The 21,678-nt window shown below is 40.2% G+C and overlaps 1 protein-coding gene across 1 annotated transcript in view; it reads right to left on the bottom strand.

The window, feature by feature from the left end:
* Positions 1-975: 975 nt before the first annotated feature.
* USP12 (ubiquitin specific peptidase 12) overlaps positions 976-21,678 on the bottom strand; it is a 93,806-nt gene continuing 73,103 nt past the window's right edge. The window contains exons 4-9 of the mRNA XM_032403300.1: positions 21,312-21,544; positions 15,889-15,965; positions 15,688-15,771; positions 6,789-6,986; positions 3,266-3,344; positions 976-2,111 (exon numbers count right to left, since the gene is read on the bottom strand). Of these exons, the coding sequence (XP_032259191.1) occupies positions 2,010-2,111; positions 3,266-3,344; positions 6,789-6,986; positions 15,688-15,771; positions 15,889-15,965; positions 21,312-21,544 (773 nt within the window). The 3' untranslated portion in view covers positions 976-2,009. The remainder of the gene's footprint in view (positions 2,112-3,265; positions 3,345-6,788; positions 6,987-15,687; positions 15,772-15,888; positions 15,966-21,311; positions 21,545-21,678) is intronic.

The following is a 21,678-nucleotide window of genomic DNA, read 5'->3' as shown; positions in this document are numbered from 1 at the left end:
ACTGACTCAGCTTCACTTTGCGTCTCTCTGCACTGAACGCTGCAGAAACACAGCCTCGAATTCCAAGACAATTTGGTTTAAGCCCTCAAAATAAAAAAATGTATCCACTTCCACGTCTGTGACCTTCCCCACATTCTCAGTCGTGATTCTCTGTGCAATGTTGTCATCGGGCAGGCTACGTAATTTGTATAAACCCACTCCAGCCAGCGTAAGGCTTTAGCGACTATAATCTTAAAAAGCAAGTTGTCAAAATACATCATCATTTTCTCCCAGCGCATCTGCTTAAACAGCCCGATTAGCCAAGTGACCCTGTTAAAGATCAGTTCATGGAACGAATAGGTGAAGTCATTTCCTGAGCTAAAAGATACAGATAATAAATGTTAATAAATAGCAGCAGACAAAAAATTTTTTTTTTTTTTCATATTCAACAGTACTAGTAAAAGAAGTTTAGAAAATTACAGCAATTAAAAAAAAATTACTGCCGAAAAGGACTTAAAGAACATCCAAGGCCTGGTCGCTATTATTTTGAATATATATTCAATCATTTCCTGCACGTTACATTTGGCCACCGTCAGACAACTTACTGATGCGTGGAAAAGTGTCGACCGCAATGGTTCACATACGTTTTACATTACATATATTAATTCTTAAAACTCCCAACAGAAGGAAGTCTTAACAAATGCAAGTGTAATTTCTGAACACTCTTCCAGTATGATTGGTAAAGATGAAGGAGGAGGGCGGGGGGGAGAAAAGGACTTGCTCGGTGTGTTCCTGGCCTGTGTCACAAACACTTCATCCTCGTCGGGTTCGCGGCGAGCCTCGTGGGCTGCTGGGGTTCTGACACATTACTTCTCTCCAGGGTAAAGAATGACATTTGAAAAGAACGTAACTTGCTATGACACCAATTTTCCAAACACGGCCTCAACCTGACACGTGAGAGCGCTTGAGACTTCTCAAGACTGATGCACCACCACGGAGCCACAACTTCTTTGTCGTCCCAACCGTGACACGGAATTTTGGATAGTTTTTTGTGGTACTGAAATTAAAGCTGAATAACTGATTTATAAACTATAACAAAAGGACAAATATTTAGCCAGAGATATCAGTTCCTCCTGAAAAAGAATATTTACCTCCTCTCGTTGCAAATTTTTCTTAAGGTATCCTACAATTTAAAATAGAGCTTAAAATTCGCCTTAAAAATAGAAACAAATAAAAGGACTAGTTAAACTGACAAAAACTAATAAAAATATGCTCAAATTTACTGACATAATCATGGGCACTTCACACAATACTTAGACTCTACCAGTTTTAAGTAAAATAAATAAGAAAAAAAAATTATAATTACAAAGCCAGTCTTTCCCCTTGGGGAAACAAAAAGCCACTTTTGACCAATTGTTCCCTACATATACATATACTGTATATTATTATAAGCTTCTTCAGAGAAGCAAAACATATTTGTCTTCCTGACACTGGATTCTAGTGATCTGTTAGTTCTTACATCAGGAAGGCAACTGCAAGTGTTGGGCCCAAATGAAGTTCTGGTTTACGCTTGAAAAGACCACCGAATATTCCTTCTGTGTATCTTCAACACGGGCAAATTTATGCAGTGTGTTCAGTATGATCTCCTTAAATGATCATTACAACCTAGCACAGATTCCTAGTCTTTCTACTGCACCCCCAAGGAGTTCAAATCATTACTGGTGCAATTAATAGAGAGAAATGCATGTCAATTACTGGAAGGCTGTTTTACAAGAGGAGCTGCTATCTCTGATTTCACTTCCTTGTTGTGTGGAACTGCACGGACAGCATGATACCTGAGCAAATAAATCAACTACCATGATAGGAAGAGCGTGTTAATCCATAGTCTTTGCTTTATTGTGTGCAAAGTGTGCTACTGCCCCCTGAGCTTCCTGCATTTCTCTTGTCTTGAAAAATCAGTGCTTGATCCTTTCCAAAATAACCAGAGAAGAAATGAGGCAGAAAGTATCTCTCTTCATCACGGTCCCTTCTCAGTCCCGAGACTGATAGAAAAGGATGTAACCAGACTCAGAGTTCTTTGAGATATCTGATGTCAACCCGTAGAATTCTTCAATAGCTTGTGCATCTATTTTCTGTGAGGCAAAATGGAAATATTAGTACAGAAATGAGCTCTTCAGTCCAGTAAAGTCTTCCACATTTCTTAGAATCATGCCTTTCATTTTCTTGTTTATAAAACGGCTCTGCACAACGAGAATGGCTCAAATTAAAAAGACTGATCATGCCAAGTAGTGGTGAGAACGTGAAGCAAACAGCGCTCTCATACATAGCTGGCAGGAAGGCAGGATGGGACAGAGACCTTAGGGAAATGTTTAGCATTATCTTCTAAGGCTGAACATACAAATACCCTTTGATCCAGCAATTCTATTCCTAGGGAACAGAATTACCTGAACTATATGAAACCACCAATTCCCAACCATTTGTGACCTGTGAAAATGGCAAGTTCGTATGGTCCCACCTAACATACACCCAAGAAAAATGAGTGCATATGTCCAGCATTAGACAAGGGTGATCAAGGCAGTTTTATCGATAAGAGTCCGTAAGGGACGAAAAGGCAAATTTCTAACTTGTTATACTCTTACAATGGGAAATTACACAGCAATAAAAAAGAACCACTACTACAGGCAACAAGAATGAACTGCTGGATACAAAAGAAGTCCTACTGGACGAGTCCATTTATAGTCAAACAGGGGCAAAATGCATCATAACGATAAAAGTCACAACAGTGGGTTCAGAGGACGGTGGGGAGAGGGACGGAAAGCTGTGAAGACTGACCAGGAAGAGGGTAAGGGGCTTACTGAAGGGTGTGAGAATGTACCGCACCTTGATCTGGAGAGTGGTTACAGAGTGTGTGTATGTGCGTGTACCACGTGTGTGTGCACACTCACATGTAAAAAATTCAAGTGTTGCTTAAGATCTGTGTACTTTCTGTACGTATGTTACAGCTCAATAATTTTTTTTAGACAATGAAAGATTTTCTTTAAACTAGCTCTCTTGTTGAAAGCTTTTCTTTGTTTTATTCTAAGCATTTTGAAGGTCACCTGACCATTCAAGCATTGGGATTGCCTGTTGGGGAGTAAGAAGTAGGAATCCGACTACAATCTGAAGACCTCGACATTTGCCCAATATTTATCACCTGTGATATTCTCAGAATGAGAGGCTGGGAGAAAAAAGAGAAGAGTAAAATAAACAACTTTGAAGAAAAATAAGAAATTCAGGAACTACTTACTTCTACAATGTCGTCATCAAACAACAACCAAAAATCATGACTCTTAACTATTGCAATATAATGTCCTCGATTGGGACCACTAAAACAAAGAGAAAGAGAAGTTAGTTTTATACAATGTTTATTAATATCACTCTTCTATGTCCTCAACTTCATGTTCTATAAAGGAGAATAACTGAAACCGATAAAAATACTCCTTATCTATTCTTCCCCAAAATATCAAGCTACATTGATGTGACTTGGCATTCAATTTTATAACCAAATAATTAGTACTCTACTTTGAGAGCTATAACCAGCATTCTATTTATATAAAGCTATGCTATTAAAATTATTTGTTATCTTTGTAATAATTTAATTATAATTTTTAAAATAATTTTCAAATTTGCTTCTATGAAAAATTTAAATATATTTTTTAGCATTTGGGGGGGATGATAGAGGGTCACAGCCCCCTGAGTTTAACTACAGAACAACACATGTAGAATTTTTTTTCTAAGTCTTATTCCCTTGGCCATAGTTTTTCTCTTGAGGAAAGATACCATACCACGTGATGCCTAAAAAAGCAAAGATATCACATTTTTGTTCTGAAATCAAGCCTGGCCTTCATAAACTTCTTTAAAAACAAATGACATTTTGTTAGTATTATTAGTGCTATTTTTAAGTACCTGGATCTTAGCACCATTGTAATTCTTAGAATTGCCTCTGCATCTCATTTTAAACAAATCTGGAATAAAGAAATCTAGAAATGCATAAAAATGCAGGCGGGATTATTTCTTTTCAAAAATATCCTTTGCTTTATAAAGGACATGGCAAAGATTTTAACCTCTCCCAGTTGAAGTATGACTCATTATAAAAGCTTCTATAATTCTTTATTAAGTTATAATTCCATTGTAATTATTACATTATAGAATTTGAGATAATTTTCAACACACACTGCTGTTTCTGGTGAACAGCAAGATCAGATAACAGAATCAGCAGCCTCCTGTGTGTCCTTGTCTCGGCCCCTCTGACCCTGGCAAAATGACAAAAACAAGAGTACCTCTCTTTCTCCACAGAAGAAAATACCTCACAACTTTTTTTTAAAGGCTTTTAATGCTAAAATAAATTTAAAAATAAGAACTAAAAAAAATATATATATTTTCCCCATTTCTATAGGGTTCATCTAAAGAGTCTTGTGTTTTATAGTGAGAGGGTAAGAATTTTTAATTTTTTTTTTTTTTTTAAATTTTTGAGGTGGTGAACATAAAGAAAAATCAGAAAGGCTGAGGAACAGAGCCTGAGAGGGAAGGAGACAGGTGGGCTGAGGGCCGGTAGGTTTAAGACTGAAAAGGGTAGGCAGCTGCTTCCTCTGGCAAAGAGGTAGTTTGAAGAACAAAAGACAAAAGTTAATTACAGAAACCAGTAAGATGAGGAAGGGCTGAGGCTGATAAACTTCTACCTAAGAAAACCGTGGATCAGGGACTTGCATTCTGAACACGAGACATGCTCAGTTCAGGATGTATGAATGCCTCGTGTGTGCAAATACCTGTGCTGGTGGCTGTGGGGATTAGAAAGGCACCAACAACTTCCTGCCCCGAAGACACAGTGAGTACAGGAGAGAGCCCTCCCAAAACACAATACAGGCTCCAAAGGATATAAAAGCAGAGCTGCAGGCGTAGTGCAACCCACAGACCTCATCCAGTGAGAAAGGAGAGGGGAGAGAGGAGGTGGGAGGGAGAGGCCTGAGGAATCGAGGCTGGAGATGGGCTGAAAGGATCACACGTAATCATTCTGCAAGCACCTGTTAGAAATCTACTATATGGCAGACATTCAGGAGAGAGCACGCAGGAGCTGGACTGGCACAGGCTTGCTAACAACGAGCATCGTCCACAGGTGAAGGATGCGGGCAAAGTACACCCTTTCTACTCTCATCTGAGACAGAACTATGAGTAAATCTGATAAGTAAAAAATAAGATTTGAAAATGTTTTTAATCTTTGTTAATGGACAAATCATTTCCTGTTTTAAGAAGTGCCTGTTCTCATAACGGAAACGGACCTCCAATCTGATAAATACAATACGGTAGCAGTTATGTGAACACGGAGGCAGGGCACCAGATGGAGCTGGGCTGGATAGAAGAGCACCCAGCACGGCTTCCAGAGAGGCTTCCAGAGAGGTTTAGAGAGGCCGGGAGGGGAGGAAGGCAGGGGGGAATCACAGTGAGAGAAGAGGAATAAGGAGTCAGGGAGGGGGCCCTGATTGTGATCAGGAATCTCAGAGTTCATGGTCTTGTGAGTAGAACAATTCCAAGAACCCTAGTATAATCTAAGTAAAGTGAAATAATAACTGTCCCCGAATTTGAAGAGGCTAAGGAACAGTTAAGTTAGGATGTGAAAAGGTAATATTATGATGTTGTTATTGTTAAGAAAACAGTAGCAGCAGCTAAGTGATTTGCATTCCCCCTTTAACCCTAACGCCACAGCGAGGTCGGTAATATGATTTGCATTTTACACAAGAGAAAGTAGACACTCAGGGAGTACTGTGTGAAGTCACACCAGCCCTAAATGGCAGGACAGAACCGAAAGCCGGGTTTCTCTGACTCTAAAACCTCTGGTTTGAATCACTCCACCAAGGTTAAGTTGTCTGGTAAGGTTTTCCTCCATTCAGAGGTCTCCAGCCTTCCTTTAGAACAGGATGTTCCAAGCATGGAAAAGAAAGATTACTGCTGAGGATGGAAGACAAGGAGGCAGGCTGAAAGGGACAGTGGAGTTACAGCAAGGTTACCACCCAGGCTGTCCTTACATTTTCTCAACAGAAAGCTGAGAGGGGCAGCTTAAGGTGAGAAGGCCAGGGACTTTTTTCATTGGCTGAAACATGCTGTTAGTACAAGCTTCCCCAAGCCAGGGGGAAAAGAGTGAGTGTCTCTCTTTAAATTATACAGGAAATTCTAAACAGTCAATGAAGACTGCATGTTCCAAATATACATTTTGACTGTGTGATGCCCCTGTAGTTTTGAGAATTTTTTGAGCTATTTTATAAATGCACATATATAGAATGAGATAGCACACTAAACTATCAAAATAAACATACTGATTGATAAAATCAGAAAACTTGTCTTTGAAGATTATTTCCAAAGCCATTTTAAATTTTTTCATAACCATTGTAATGATGAACATATGCAATTAATCTCAGAAAGAATTTATTTTGCAAAATCTATTTAGGCATCATTTTACTGAAAAGAAAAAGGAAAAGAAAAAAAGAGATGAAAAGAAGGGAGAAGAAAAGAATTGAAATAAGAAAATCTAAGAGGTCTTAAAGTTCCTTTAGAGTAATATTTACAGAGTAAGAGTGAAAATCAAATCTGGGCAATAATATTTCAATATATAAAAGTGTAAGGAGGAAATGATAAATGCACTGTATCTGAAAGATCCCATTTTGCAATCAAGTTATCCTGATGCCCCCGGAAGGTCTAGAGCGGAAGCACTCGGGCCCATCCTGAACACCTGCCCCCGGACAGAGACCCTCGCCCGCGCGGCCCACAGTTGCAGTTACCTTCCACAGTGAACCACCACGGCGACAAGGTCGTACATTCTGTCAGGGTTGGTCGCATCACCAGAGGTGTTGAACAGACGAAGTTCTAAAGGAAAAACTACCCGATAAGACAGTTTTGTGTATCGATGAAGTTGATCCATGTATTTAAACCTCTTCAGGTGTAGGGCTAGAATCATGGGCAGTTTTTTAACTTTCATCCTATTCAAATAAACATGGAAACAAAATTTCATGAAAGGCACTCATACCATGTCCTTAAAAGAACTATCAAACTTTATGATTCCATTAACAAATAGTTCATGGTCGGTTTTAATAGCCCAGCACTGCCCACTTTTGCATATTCCTACCAATTATTTTTATAGTGGCGAAGCAACATTCTGAACATCTTGACTATCCCACCCATCATCACTAAATGACATAATATGACTTTGTACTCCATACGGCTTCAAAGTAGATGGACCGGCATCAGTCCTTTGTTCAGAAATCCTTATTCTGAAACACAGGCCCCTGAGAATCAGGCTAACTGCACATGAGGCCGACGATGGGTGGAAGAAAACCAGTTCTTTACAGCTGCTAACTCCTTTGGACGTGAGTGCAGACAGAGCCATTTGTTCTATCGGTCTATATAATTCAATAACGGATGGAGAACAGGACAAATGATGAGAAAGCATTAAAGACCATTCTGTGAAAGGTGTTTGCCAGAGATTAAGAAATAACTCCATATCAAGAATGATGACTACATGTATTCTAAAAAGGGAGTTAATAACCTGCAAATTTAGGAGATAAATTTTTAACTGGCTATCTTCCACATTTTAAATAATCTTTAGTATGCCCTTAAATGCCATTTCTCCCTGATACGACCTCTGCACTCCTACTTCATCTAACGACAGTTTATTCTTCTGAAGGCTCAGCTCACGTTATAACCCCTGACATAAGTATCTCCTCCCTTCAATCCCCCATCGGCACTTCACGGATTCACTGTGTGTGTGTGTGTGTGTACCATTTACAACACCATAAAATATTTAGATGATTATGGGTCTTTCTCTTCTTCTAGGATCTGAAGTCTTGGCAGGTAGAAACCTTTTTTTTTTTTTTCCATTTTATTTCTCTATCGAGCAACATGCCTGGCACATGACAGATACTTGACAAATGTAGCGGAACCGAATTCTACAGGTGTTCAATGAAGCATAACGCTTTTCATAATTAAAAAATGAAATTTACTAAGCCATTGCCTCTAATGAAGTGAAAACAAAAATCATTTTGTAGCATTTACTAAATCTGCATCCTACAAATCTTAAATGTGGTGGGCAGCTTATTATTTCAGAAACATTTACTATTCTACCCTGGCCTTTGAAAAACATTAGCAAGAATAAACAGATAGTCATTCCTGGAAAGAAATCTAGCAGTATAAGAGTCTTTATGGCCTTTGCCTCAGGAATCCCACTTCTAGAACTGAAATATATCATCTCGAATACAAGACTTCTGAAAAAAATAATTCACTTCTAGGGTTATTTTATATCGTGAAAAACTGAGGAAGTCCAGGAGACAGGCATATCACAGAGATATTGTGTGTTCAGTTCCAGACCACCACAGTAAAGTAAATATCGCAATAAAGCCAATGAAGTGAAATTTTTGGTTTCCCAGCGCATACAAAAGTTAGATTTACACTATACTGTATCTATTAAATGCACAATAGCATTATGTCTAGAAAAACAATGCAGATACCTTAATTTAAAAATACCTCATTGCTAAAAAAGGCAAACCATCATCTACAACTTCAACAAGTCATAATCTTTTTGCTGGGGACAAGGGTCTTGGCTCACTGCTGGTAGCTGATGACCGATCAGGGCGGTGGCTCCTGAAGGCTGGGTGGCTGTGGCAGTTTCTTAAAAGAAGACAATAAAGTTTGCCACAGTGACTGGCTCTTCCTTTCATGAACGATTTCTCTGTAGCATGGGACACTGTTTGAGAGCATTTCATCCACAGAACGTCTTTCAAAAGTAGAGTCAGTCTTGTCAAACCCTGCTGCTGCTTTATCAGCTAAGTTGATGTAAGATTCTTAATCCTTTGTGGTCATCTCAACAGTTTTCACAGCATCTTCACCAACAGATTCCATCTCAAGAATCCACTTTCTTTGCTCATCCACAAGAAGCAGCTCCTCATCCGTTCAAGTTGGATCATGAGATTGCAGCAATGCAGTTCCACCTTCAGGCCCCACTTCTATTTCCAGTTCTCTTGCTGTTTCTACCACCTCTGCAGTGACTGCCCCCACTGATGTCCTGAACCCCTCCAAGTCCTCCGTGTGGGTGGGAACCAACCTCTCCCAAACTCCTGTGAATGTGGAGATTTTGACCTCTTCCCATAAATATTTTAAAAGCATCTGGAATGGTGAATCCTTTCCGGAGGGTTTTATTTGCTTAGCCCACATCTATCAGAGGAATCACTATGACAGCTATAACCTTACAAAATGTATTTATTGAAATATAAGACCTTCAGGGTTTCGTATGTAGCCAAGCAGCTCCCTCACAGCAATCTATTAAAAGTCAGCCCTCAACACAAGAAAAAAGTATTAAAAATAATAATAACAATAATAAAATAAAAAATAAAACTTGGAAGTCAAGATGACTCCGTGATCCAGGGGCTGCAGAATGGATGCTCTGTCAGCAGGCATGAAAACAACATTCATCTGGTGCGTCTCCGTCAGAGCTCCTGGAGGACCGGGTGCACGGTCAGTGCGCAGTAATATTTAGATAGGAATCGTTTTTCTCAGCAGCAGGTCTCAACAGTGGGCTTCCAATATTCGGTGAACCATGTTGTAAACAGACGTGCTGTCATCCGGGCTTTGTCGTTCCACGTACAGAGCACAGGCAGAGTAGGCTGAGCATCGTTCTGAAGGGCCCTAGGATTTCCGCAACGGTCAGTGAGCACTGGCTTCAACTGAGGTCACCAGCTGCGTTAGCCCCTGACAGGACAGTCAGCCTGGCCTTTGAAGCTCTGAAGCCGGGTACTGACTTCTCCTCTGGAGCTGTGAAAGTCCTCGATGGCATCTTCTTCCAGTAGAAGGCTGTCTTGTCTACACTGGAAACCTGCTGTGGAGTGTAGCCACCTTCATTGCTATCGTAGCTGGACCTTCTGGAGAACTTGCTGCAGCTTCCCCACCAGCCCTCGCTGCTTCACCTTATGCTTTCTGTTGTGGAGCTGGCTTCTTTCCTTCGACCTCATGAACCAACCTCTGCCGCTTCAGACTTTCCTTCCGCAGCCTCCTCACCTCTCTCAGCCCTCACAGAATTACAGAGAGCTAGCTAGGGCCTTGCTCTGGATTAGGCTTCGGCTTAAGGGAATGCTGGGGCTGGTTTGCTCTTCTCTCCAGAGGAGATCAAATTCCTCTCAGAATTTCTCCTTATCAGCAATAAAACTCTTTCCGCCTTCTTATGATTCATGTGCTCACTGGAGGAGCACTTTTAATGTCCTTCAGGCATGTTTCCCTTGCACTCACAACTTGGCTGATGTTTGGCACAAAAGACCTAGCTTTCAGCCTATCTCAGTTTCAACATGCCTTCCTCACTAAGCTTAACCATTTCTAGCTTTTGATTCAAAGTGAGAGACACGTGATTCTTCTTCCCACTTGAGCACTTAGACACCACTATGGGGTTACTAACTGGCCTAATTTCAATTTCGTTGTGTCTCAGGGAACAGAGAGGCCAAAGGAGAGGAAAAGAGGTGGGGGAATGGGCAGTGGGCAGAGCAGTCAGAACACACACATATTATCAGGTAAGCTCATCACCTCATACGGGCACAGTCTCTGGTACCCCCAAACAATTACAACAGCGACATCAAAGATCACTGATCACAGATCAGCATAACAAATGTAATAATGATGAAAAAGTCTGAAATACCGTGGGAATTACCAAAATACGACACACAGACATCAAGTCAGCAAACGCTGCTGGAAAAGGGGCAGTAATAGACTTGTGTGCTTCACGGATGCCATAAACGTTCAAGTTGTAGAAAACGCAGTATCTGTGAAGTGCAATAAAGCAAGGCCCACCTGTACCTAGCTTATACAAACTCCTTTATCCAAGAGGGAATCGTCATCAGCTCACTTTTGAGACCAGCATGGACCTGATACCAAACTCTGACAAAGGTATAAGAGAATTACAGACTAATAATACCCCTCATGGTATTTATTTCAAAGATGTGAAAATCAAGACAACATTAGCAAACTGAATCCAGCAACATATAAACCTCACTTGGTGATGATAACACTAGTTCTACTAAATGAAATGACGATGTATTTTCCTCAGGTTCTTTCTAAATAAAGACCAGTAACTGTAAAAATGGAAAGATTCCTTTATATTCCTAAATTAGCAAAATAATAATAATAAATATGTAAGGGGCATCTTAAAATATTAGATTAGCATATTTATCCTCCTGAAAAAAGCAACCTTGCCCCCTACTTAAATTTTCCAAGAAATTTTAGATCTCGGCAGAAAACTTATGCTTATCAACAATGTGATTTTTAAAAACAAGCATGTCCTCTTCCAACCTAATCAAAATATTTTGCCAGAAAACCAGGAATGAGCAGACTTACTTTCTTAGCAAAAATGCACTGCCCGCGTACATACCAGGTTATGAACTCAAATCTGCAGCAGCCGCTGTAAGAACAGGCGGCAGGACCACAGCGATGAGGAGCACATCCTTCCTATTTGGGGTCTTATTACCCAGAAGCAGACCCTGACCCGGGGAGCCAAGAAGGAAGGGGAAGAAGCAGCTAAGGGTTCACTCTCTGGAAAAGTCCCACAGAGGGACTTCTCCATCTGCTGGTCAAAGGTCACGGGGGAAAGAAACTCTCAGGAGCTTCCTTCAGCAGCAGACCAAGGGGAGGTCCCCAGAGAAGAGGCAGAGCGAGAGCATCCTACAGGAGTGGGGGCGTGGAGAACACTGTCTGCAACCATTCCCGGCCCAGAACACCAGCTACTCCGCTGCAGGCTACAGGTGGCCCTAGGAACGCAGGTTCCAGATTCCAGTGCTCTCTGCTGCTTTGATTTCTTTACCCCTCCCCCTGCCAAGAAAAGCCGAAACCATTTTTAAAGTAAAACTGCCCATTTGTATAAATTGTGTGAGCCCAGCCAAGAGGTCTATATGTTGAATGTGGGCCAAAGGGCACTAATATGCAAACTCTGCCAGAGAAATTTAACATCCCAGCACAAGCACATAAGAACTTAAAATTCTGTTGGCAGAGAAGTCTTTTTTTTTTTTAAGATTTTTATTTATTTGACAGAGAGAGAGAGAGAGAAGCACAGAGGGAGAGGGAGAAGCAGGCTTCCTGCTGAGCAGGGAGCCAGATGCGGGGCTCGATCCCAGGACCCTGGGATCATGACCTGAGCCGAAGGCAGACGCTTAACGGCTGAGCCACCCAGGCGCCCTGGCAGAGAAGTCTTGACCACACAGAAGAGTTTAGTAGTTGTACAAACATAAAATCCCACATTCTCATATACTATCACATCCACAGGGCCTACCTGGGGCAGGTCAGGCTGAGGGGTGAGAGAACAGAAGCTAGGACTAGATGTGAGGAAGACACCAGATGACGGAGTTGGCAGCACTGAGAGGAAAGTCAGACATGACGGAGCCTGACCGCCAGCACGTGTGCTCAAGGAAGGCGGGTCAGCGGCCAGGGGAGGTGGGCGTGGAGTGCCCCGAGCAGAGGGGGAAGAGTACTGAGTGCTGTCTGGAGATGCTACCAGCTGTGCACCCAGACAGCATCAACCTGTCAAAAGACGCAAGGACCCAGGAAACCAGAACACAGGTCAGATTCAGGAGGATTCTAATGGGGAAGGGGTGCTGCAGTCTGAATGCTTGTGTCCCCCCAAAAGTCCTGTGTTCAACACCTAAGGCCCCACGTGATGGTACTAGGAGGCGGGGCCTCTGGGAGGTGCTTAGGTCATGACGGTGGAGCCCTCAGGAATGGAATTGGTATCCTTATCAAAGAGACGCCAGAGTTTGCTAGCATCCTTCCACCACGTGAGGACACGACGAGAGGGCACCCACTAGGAAGCAGGAAGAGAGCCCTCACCGGCACATGGCATGCTGGTGCCTCGATTTTGGACTGCTAGCCTCCAGAACTCTAAGGAGGCCATTTCTGCTGTTTATAATCCACCCAGTCTATGCTATTTTGTGACAGCAGTCTCAGTGGACTAAGGCAGGGTACGTGCCAGGGCTGGCTGGGGATGTTGACTACATCATGGCTGCTGACAGGACACTAATCGTGATTAGGACCTGCACATGGAGGAATAAGCTATGGATCTCATTATGAAAACAGAGCAAAAGGGAAGAACTTGCCCTCAGAAACAGGAAGAACCTCAATTACTAGATCCAGGGTAGACGGAGACAGACAGTGGCCATGACACCTTGATGCGGGCTGAGCTGGGCACTGCGAGAGTCTTCCCCCGTGCCTCACACAGCACTGGGCCTGGAGGTGGGCTAAGCTGCATCTGGCACAAAGGGAGCGGACGGGGAGTGAAGAGAGGAAGGATGTGTAGCAGAGAAGAGAACAGCCTGAGCAGGCCGGCTCAGCTCCCAGTCCAGCCACTCATCGTCGGATCCCGCGCTAAGGCAGAGAGGACTGACAGAGGAGTGCTCTTTAAAAATCTCCCGCACCACTCCCACCCCAATGCCCAGAGGACAGGGAAACACCACCAGAAACAAAGCCATTGAATCCTCTCATTCCAGCTCCCCGGGGACATCACTTTGCTTTTCCCTAGATGCTTTATCCTCCCATTGGGTAACAGCTTATGGTTGTTTCACCTACATTTACCAAGCCGGTATTTTTCCTGGGCTGTGCTATATATAGTTCAACAGGTGTGCCATATAAAAAGGAATCTATGTGCAGATAAATTCTGTATTAAGCTAGATAAGAAGATAAATTTCTCCTATTCTGTGGGTCCTCTCAAAGTCTATAATATGAAGCATGAATAAATAATGAAGAGGAAATTTTATTATACAGAAAATTCATTTGATCATGGAATACTTATTTTACAGTAACATTTCCAGAAATCATTCTTCAGTGTTCCAAGATTGAAACCTTTGGTTCTGAAGAAGACATTGTCTTTATGTTAATACAAACATAGATATATTCTGAATGAAGGCCAAACCACATGCATTTTTCTACTGTGGTTAAAAAACAAATAACATAAACTTTACCACCTTAACCCTTTCTAGATGTACAGTAGTGTTCCCGATTAGCATGTTGTGGTGCAACAGATCTCGAGAACTTTTTCATCTTGCAAACTGAAACTCTATACCCACTGAACAACTCCCCTTTTTCCCCCTCTCCCCAGACACTGGCAACCAACATTTTACTTTGTTACTAAAAATGTGACTACTTAAGATTCCTCATATAACTAGAGTCATACAGAATTTGCCTTTTTGTGATTAGCTTATTTCACTTAGCATAACATGCTCAAGATTCAACCATGTTGTAGTATGACAAAATTGGTTAACGTATGACAACTTGGATTTGAGGGGTGTTTCCACCACTTCCTAAATGATATAGAGTGTCTCAACATGCCTAAATTGTCTGGACAAACAACATGGTTTATGCTCAACACCTACTTTCCTTCTGAGAGTCTGGAATTTTGGTACATGCTAGACAGAGCGTGCCCATGTGCCCAGTCCTCAGTTTAAAACCTTGGACACTGAGTCTGTAATGAGCCTCAGGGGAGACAACACTTCCCCATGTCAATATTCAGTGCTGAAGGAGTTCAGTGTGTCTTGTGTGACTCCACTGCACTGAACTCTTCTTGGAAGCTCCCCTGGCTTTCTGCTCTGCTGCGATGCTTTGCCGTCTTTCCCTGTAAGGAGTCTTGGCTGTGGGCCTGACTATACATGCTGAGTCCTGAGAGTCCTTCCAGTGCATCTCAGGAATGGTCTGAGGGACCCCCACACATGAGACAAATCAGAATTGTGGATAAGAGGATACAAGGAGGAGAACAGAGCATCACTTCTGTGAGATTTCCCACCAGAATATATAACCTGAACCCCATCATAAGAAAACACGAGATGAAGCCCAAGAGGGACAGTCTATAAAATAATCTACAATTTTCAAAAGTGTCAAGATTTTTAAAATCAAGAAAAGACTGTTCCAAATGTAAAAAGACGAAACAGACATGAATACTAAATGTAATGTGTGTTTCTGGACTGGATCCTTTTGTTCTATAAAGGACATTACTGGGACATCCGTGCTAATGAAGTAAGTTCCACGAAAACAGTTAACGTGTCAGTGTTGCTTGCCCCATGTGGGTGAATATGGCAATAGGAAAACTTCCTCGTCGGTCGAAAATAGCCACTCAAGTGTCCAGGATCATGGGACATCATATTAGGACCTTATTTTCAAGTGGTTTTGGGTACAAAAAAAAAAAAAAACATTCTTGGTACTGTTCATACAACTTTTCTTTGAGCTTGAGATTATTTCAAAATGAAAAGTAAAGTAACAAGAATGATGATGACAATTCCATTCTTTGACACCAAATACCAAATAAGAGAAGGTACAAGATCCCGTGTAGGATTAGCAGAAGCTAGGGTAGGGGCAAGGAAAGGATCTTCCCCCTTCTCTCTCCTCACCAAGAAAAAGTTTACTTAAGCAGGCAAGCTTCAAAGTCAAATATTTTAACTGTACTGGTTTATGACTCTTAAACGACTTTTACTAAGTGTAGAAAATCACCGGAGGTTGCAGAGCTGAATATTGTTTATCTAGTAATAACTTAGTGAGTCTTAATTACTTAATGATAAAATTAGGAATTTTTACTCAGTGTAAATTTTCAGACATCACTTTCAGCTGGAAAGGCCCATCTACAACACCCACTGCCAGAGAATCACTAACAAATTTTTAAAAACACTAAATTACCGTTTGTGTGCTTCCTGTTTGCTGCGACATTCTTCACAGTAATATTTGTATTCACTGCACAGAGTTTCTGTGTTGCTGAAACCCCTGTGTAAAATTCAAAATAAATTTATTTTGTCTATACCAGAAAACCGTGTATTCATTTAAAAATACTCTAAACCAAAGATATTCATTAAATTTCAAAATAAATAACTCTCCAGTTACCTTAAGCAGTGAGTGATCGATGTGTTTTGTTCCACGTCAACAGAAAGGTCTAAAAAATCTTCATCTTTGCTGCTTATCTGTAAAAATAGGGAATTACCTTTGATTTCTTTAAATATCAGTAAATCACTGTTCTGAAATGACAGAATTAAATGCATTCATTCTCTTATTAGTAGTAAGTACATGAAGAATTCATCTTCCCCGAGTTCAAAAGAAATCTACCGAATCTGGATTATCCAAAGGGACACTGAGTAAATGACTCTCAACACACGTACAGGTTAAACAGCAAAGTGCACCTGTGACTGATTCCCTTTCTGGCAAAGGCTAGCACGTGAAATCCCATTACTTTCCAAAACCTCGGTATTATGGTAAAGCATGAAACAAACTGCCCATATATACTAATTCTTAAAAAAACACAGGCTAAGACTGAATGGGGATGCTTGGCAAAGGGCATCAACCTGTGTTGTTTCATCATTCAAGGAAATCATTTAGCCTAAAATGCCAAATTACAATCTTCATTGAGGACCTTCTTTAATCCTTCTCCAAAAAAAAAAAAAAAAATCTAATATAAAGTTCTGTTTGAATTATGGGCAAACCCTCTGATAAAAAAATTCAAGTTATTACTTAATTCATTTGAATTGGATTAGGACAGAACTTCAGACATCAATTTTCCTAGTTCTTTCCTTCAAAGACTCTATGCTTAAGGTGAGCACACAACAGGAGATCTCTGACTGTGCCTCTCACCCACAAGGGCTATACATCTGGTGTAGTAAATGCTTTCCTGCCTCAATAGTGCATCAGTTTTATAAGCTCAGTATCATTAACTTGTGACAGATTATGTGGCTGTATCGAAGAGGAGTAGCTGAGAGTACCATGTATGCACGGCCTAGGGGCACCACAAGATAAGTGATCTGGGTCTCAAAAGATACAGTGAAAAAAAATAAGAAAGACAACACAGAGAGAGGAAAGGGAATGTGAGGTGCTGAGGAAAAAGAATCAGCCCAGTTTTGGAGGAAGGAGAGCAGGGTGGCGAGGGATAGTATGGCAGAGACAGGCTAAAGCCAGACTGAGCAGGGCCTTATATGTAAGCTAAAGAGAAATGAAGATTAAAGAGTCTGGTTGTTTCTCAAAATGAGGTCTGTGGTTCTCAGGCACTGCCTCAGGGGTCTTCATTTTAGATTTCCATCTTTATTATAACATAAAAAATCTGACATAAGGATTGTTCTGGATCATCTGGATACACCTGAGTTACTACGTTTGGGTTTACAATTGTGTTGGTACTGGAAAACCACCAAGTGGGGCAGTATTTAACTTTTAAAAGTGTTTGTAAACATGTCTGGTTGTTGTTGGGACTCCCATGTTCTAAGGTCAGGTCACACCCAGGATGTGGGAGCCTCAGTAAAGAAGTGTAGGCTGGAGATGTGGGTGGGGAGTCATCAGCACAGGTGGTAAGGAAATGGAACATGATCCTCCCAAGGCAGAGTGAAAAGCAGCCCAAAATGAAACCCTGGAGGATGCCCACATTTGAAGAATAAACAGTAGAAAAGGAATGGGACCAGAAGAAAGCACCAAAGAACAAAAGAACACAAGAAGAGGGTGCTGTTACAGAAACCCAACCTCCTACCAAGTGGGATATTTACAACTGCATTACTAAAATCTGCCATACAAATACTGTCTCCTCCAAGAAGCCCACTCTGAACCTTCACAACTCCTTCCCACTCCCTTATTCATCCTCTGCCAACCTCTACCCATCTTCTACCTGGCATAGCCGGTACTCAAGTATTTGTGCAAAACTAAATGAAGAAATGATATATATTCACTCTGAGAAATCCTCAATTTCATCCCTCTAGCTGAATTTGATAAAGGCATGGTACTAATGATCATTTACTGAATCTGCAAGATGATGATGGAGATTTTGAGGAAATATTCTCAAGTCATACCCTTAATTCTTGGGAGACTATCTGCAAATATATATTGTTGACCACAGGAGGACCTAGTGAAGAATGGGTGGAAGGATCACTATCCATCCATTACAAATAAAATTAATAAATATTTGAGCAAACAAGGATGGGTGATATCACCTTCTCCATCTAATCCTCACTCCCCATCATCCTCAGTAAACTTCAAAGGCCTTACACCACAGTATCCCAAAGACCTCCCAAATCTACTATGCCAGCCTCACCTATTACTGCATTTCTCAACATGCAATGCAAATTTAATTATTTTCTCTTTTATTGAAGAGGGTAAATTACACATATCTTGTAACACGGACCAAATTCCATCATACCAAACATGAAGCAACTGCCAAATTCTCTGATTATACCTACTATTCCAACTGAAATACTGCTCTAATAATTGGACAGTATATTTATTTCCTAAAGCTTAGAACTCAGCTACAATAAAATTTTTCTTTATAAGATGTATCTACAAAACTTCTGTTAAAATAACTGGAGTTGGTTAGATTGAACAAATATGAGTACTGAGACCAATTCCTGTCATCAAACATTGCCCAGATTCTTACTACAATTAACTAATGGCTGCAGCAATGAGCAACAGTCCTTACTCTAACCCAAAAACATCTTCACGGGATGTTAATGTATTCAAACACTCAATTATACCTCTTTCACTTGATGTGAGAGAGGGTCACCAATAAAAATGTATTTCCACAAGAGAATTTTATTCATTTATGACTACTGTGTCCTTCATTAACTAAAATCACACTACTGGCAACAATCATTTTCCAAATGCCTGGTTATAGTTGAAAAGATCAATGCATAATCAACAGTCAATAGATCACTCATCGATATGGGTTATAGTTCTATTTAAAGACCCTAACTTTTTATTCATGGTTGAACCAAAAGGGTCACCATCTGCTTTAAGAGATAGAGAGAGAAAGAAACCACAATACTATTTACATTAGCACCAAAAACAAAAACCACACTTACCTATATAAACATAATAAAATAAGTACAAGATCGACATGAGGAAAACTACAAGATGATTTCTTTCTAAATCAAAGACGATGTAAATAAGTGTACAGTCCATGTAAATGGACAGTAAGATTCAAGACTGTCAAGATGTCAGTTCTTCCCAACTTGATCTAGAGATTCAACACAATCGCCTTTGAAATCACAGCACACTGTATTACGGATAATAAACTAGTTTCTAAATTTCGTATGATTCCATAGTATATATGGAGAGGCAAAAGGCCCAGAGAAGACAAAGCAATAATCATCAAAACTTGAAGGCAAGTTGTCCTTCAATAGTGTCCTTCAATAAATGAACGGATAAACTGTGGTATATCCACATAATGAAATATAATTAAGTGATAAAAAGAAATGAGCTATAAAGCTACAAAAAGACATGGAGGCACCTTAAATACATACTGCTAAGTCAAAGAAGACAATCTAAAAAGGCCTCATACTCTACGATTCCAAATATACGACATTCTGGAAAAGTCAAAACTATGGAGGCAGTAAAATGATCAGTGGTTGCCAGGGATTTGGGGAGGAAGGAGGGATGAATTTGTGAAACACAGAGTGACACTACTCTGTATGATACTGTAATGACAGACATGTGTCACTATACATTTGTCAAAATATACGGAACCAAAGAACAGACAACACTAAAACTGAACTCAAATATGAACTACAGATTTTAGTTAATAATGTATCATTACTGGCCCATCAACTGCAACAAATGTACCTCATTAATGCAAAACGTTAATCATAGGGGAAAGTGGAGGAAAGGAGAGAGATATTTGGGAACTTCTGTACTTCCCACTCAATTTTTCTGAAGTCCATTAATAAAAAAAAAAAAAAAAATACAGTTTCTTAGTAGCCTCCACTAGTGTTTATTTATCTGATTTAGTCAAACAAGTAACTATGCCAGTCTTCCAAACATCCATAAAACATCTTATTTTCTTGCTTGTGAATTCTCTTTTCCAATGGACGATGCTACTCTTCTAAGCTATTAAAAACTAGTCATAGAACCATCATAGTAAAACTGGATCAGGCAAAAAAAAACCCATCCATTTAGTGGATGCTAAATCTCGGGGGAGATTTTGATGAACAAGATATTTGTGTCTCCCCACAGACAGCCTACTAGTTACCAGGGCATAAAAGCCAGTCATTATCAATCGGAGAAAGTGAAGTACACCTTGAATGAGAGATCAAAATTAATTTCACCAATAAGAGGCAGACGGATATCGTGTGCCCAGATGTGAGACCCTGAGAAAGGCACAACATTAACTGAATCACTCCAGCCAAGAATGTATACCTGCATCTCAGCAGAGGGAAACATCAAACTCAATATGAGAAATGTTAGATTTTTTTTAAAAAAAGACATATTCTTTAAAAATGTAAATGTCATAAAAGACAAAAACAACTATGGAAATGTTCCAGATTAAAGGAGGCTAGAGAAAACACGACAAGTATATGCAATGCAAACTACTAAACTCTAAACTGGATCCTGTGCTGAAGACAGGCTGGAAAGGGTATGTTGGCTCCACCAGCAAAGGTGAATAATGGATGCCTGATCTTTCATTCCTCAAATGAGAAATGAAGTAACAAGGCAATGATACAACAAAGGGACTGGGCTATCTGATCCCACATAAAATCCATTTTCATGCTTCTTCCCTACTGCTCATCTTCACAAAGTATCCAGCAAGTGGGTACTTCCCCCACTTGAGTGTACACAGTATGCTTTAGTTTTTATTCCAACAATAAACATAATTGTAGGGAAAGGGAAAACAAATTAATGTACCTCCCTAACCTGGAAGTTTCTTATGAGCTTAACTAAGACACAGACATATAACTTCCAGAACATGGCTCTATTGCTCCTTATACTGAAATAAAATCAAATACAGTTGACTCTTGAGCAATGCAGAGGTTAGGGGTGCCGAAACCTCCTACCCCTGTCCCCGCAGTCGAAAATCCATGTGTAACTTTTGACTCTCCAAAAACCTAACCACTAATAGCTTTCTGTTGACCAGAAGCCTTACCAATAACATAAATACTTGATTAACACACATTTTGTATATGTATCGTAGTATTACAATAAAGTTAGCTAGAGAAAAGAAAATGTCATTAAGAAAATCATAAAGAAAATACATTTACAGTACTATATATAAAAAAAAATTCCACAAATAAGTGGACCCATGCAGTTCGAACCCCTGTTGTTCAAGGTCAACTACAGTCCAAACCACAGTAAGTATTTTTCTGTCACCTCAGGTATTCACTGTTAATAAGCAGCATTACAAAAGAGGATACACAGTCCTTTCAACAGACAAGTACATCTTTGATAATTCATTTATACTATACCTAAGAAATTACAACCTTCACGTTCATCTCTCACACTCATCCTCAAAGAACTTTTAATAAAAATGAATTAAATCTGGTCTACACAAAATTTTATGACATACTTACAGTTTCACAAGTAAGACATCTGGTTTCATTTGTCAATGTTCCCTGAAAAATCTCATGAACCCACGTTGGGTCTGGTGTGCTGTTGTTGTTGTTCTCACTGTCAATATTACCGTTAGGTAAACGGCCATTTTGTTTTTCCTGCTTTCTTTCTTCTTGTAAAATATCAGCAATTGTATTTAGTAGGTAATTTAAGAATTCATGGGCATCTTGCTGCATGTAGTTGTCAAAAAGCTCTAAAAATAAAAATATATTAGAGAATTACTTCAGACTTAGTAACTTGATTAAAACTAAATTTAAAACAAATACCCAATATTCTATCAGAACTAAGTACAAACGTTTGGTTGTCAGTCATGTACAAGAAATAGAT

This window comes from Phoca vitulina, unplaced genomic scaffold, assembly GCF_004348235.1.
Source record: "Phoca vitulina isolate PV1807 unplaced genomic scaffold, GSC_HSeal_1.0 scaffold5, whole genome shotgun sequence".
NCBI classification, from domain to species: domain Eukaryota; kingdom Metazoa; phylum Chordata; class Mammalia; order Carnivora; family Phocidae; genus Phoca; species Phoca vitulina.
The sequence above is the reverse complement of the archived record's forward strand: the minus strand, read 5'-3'. Positions and strand labels throughout refer to the sequence as shown.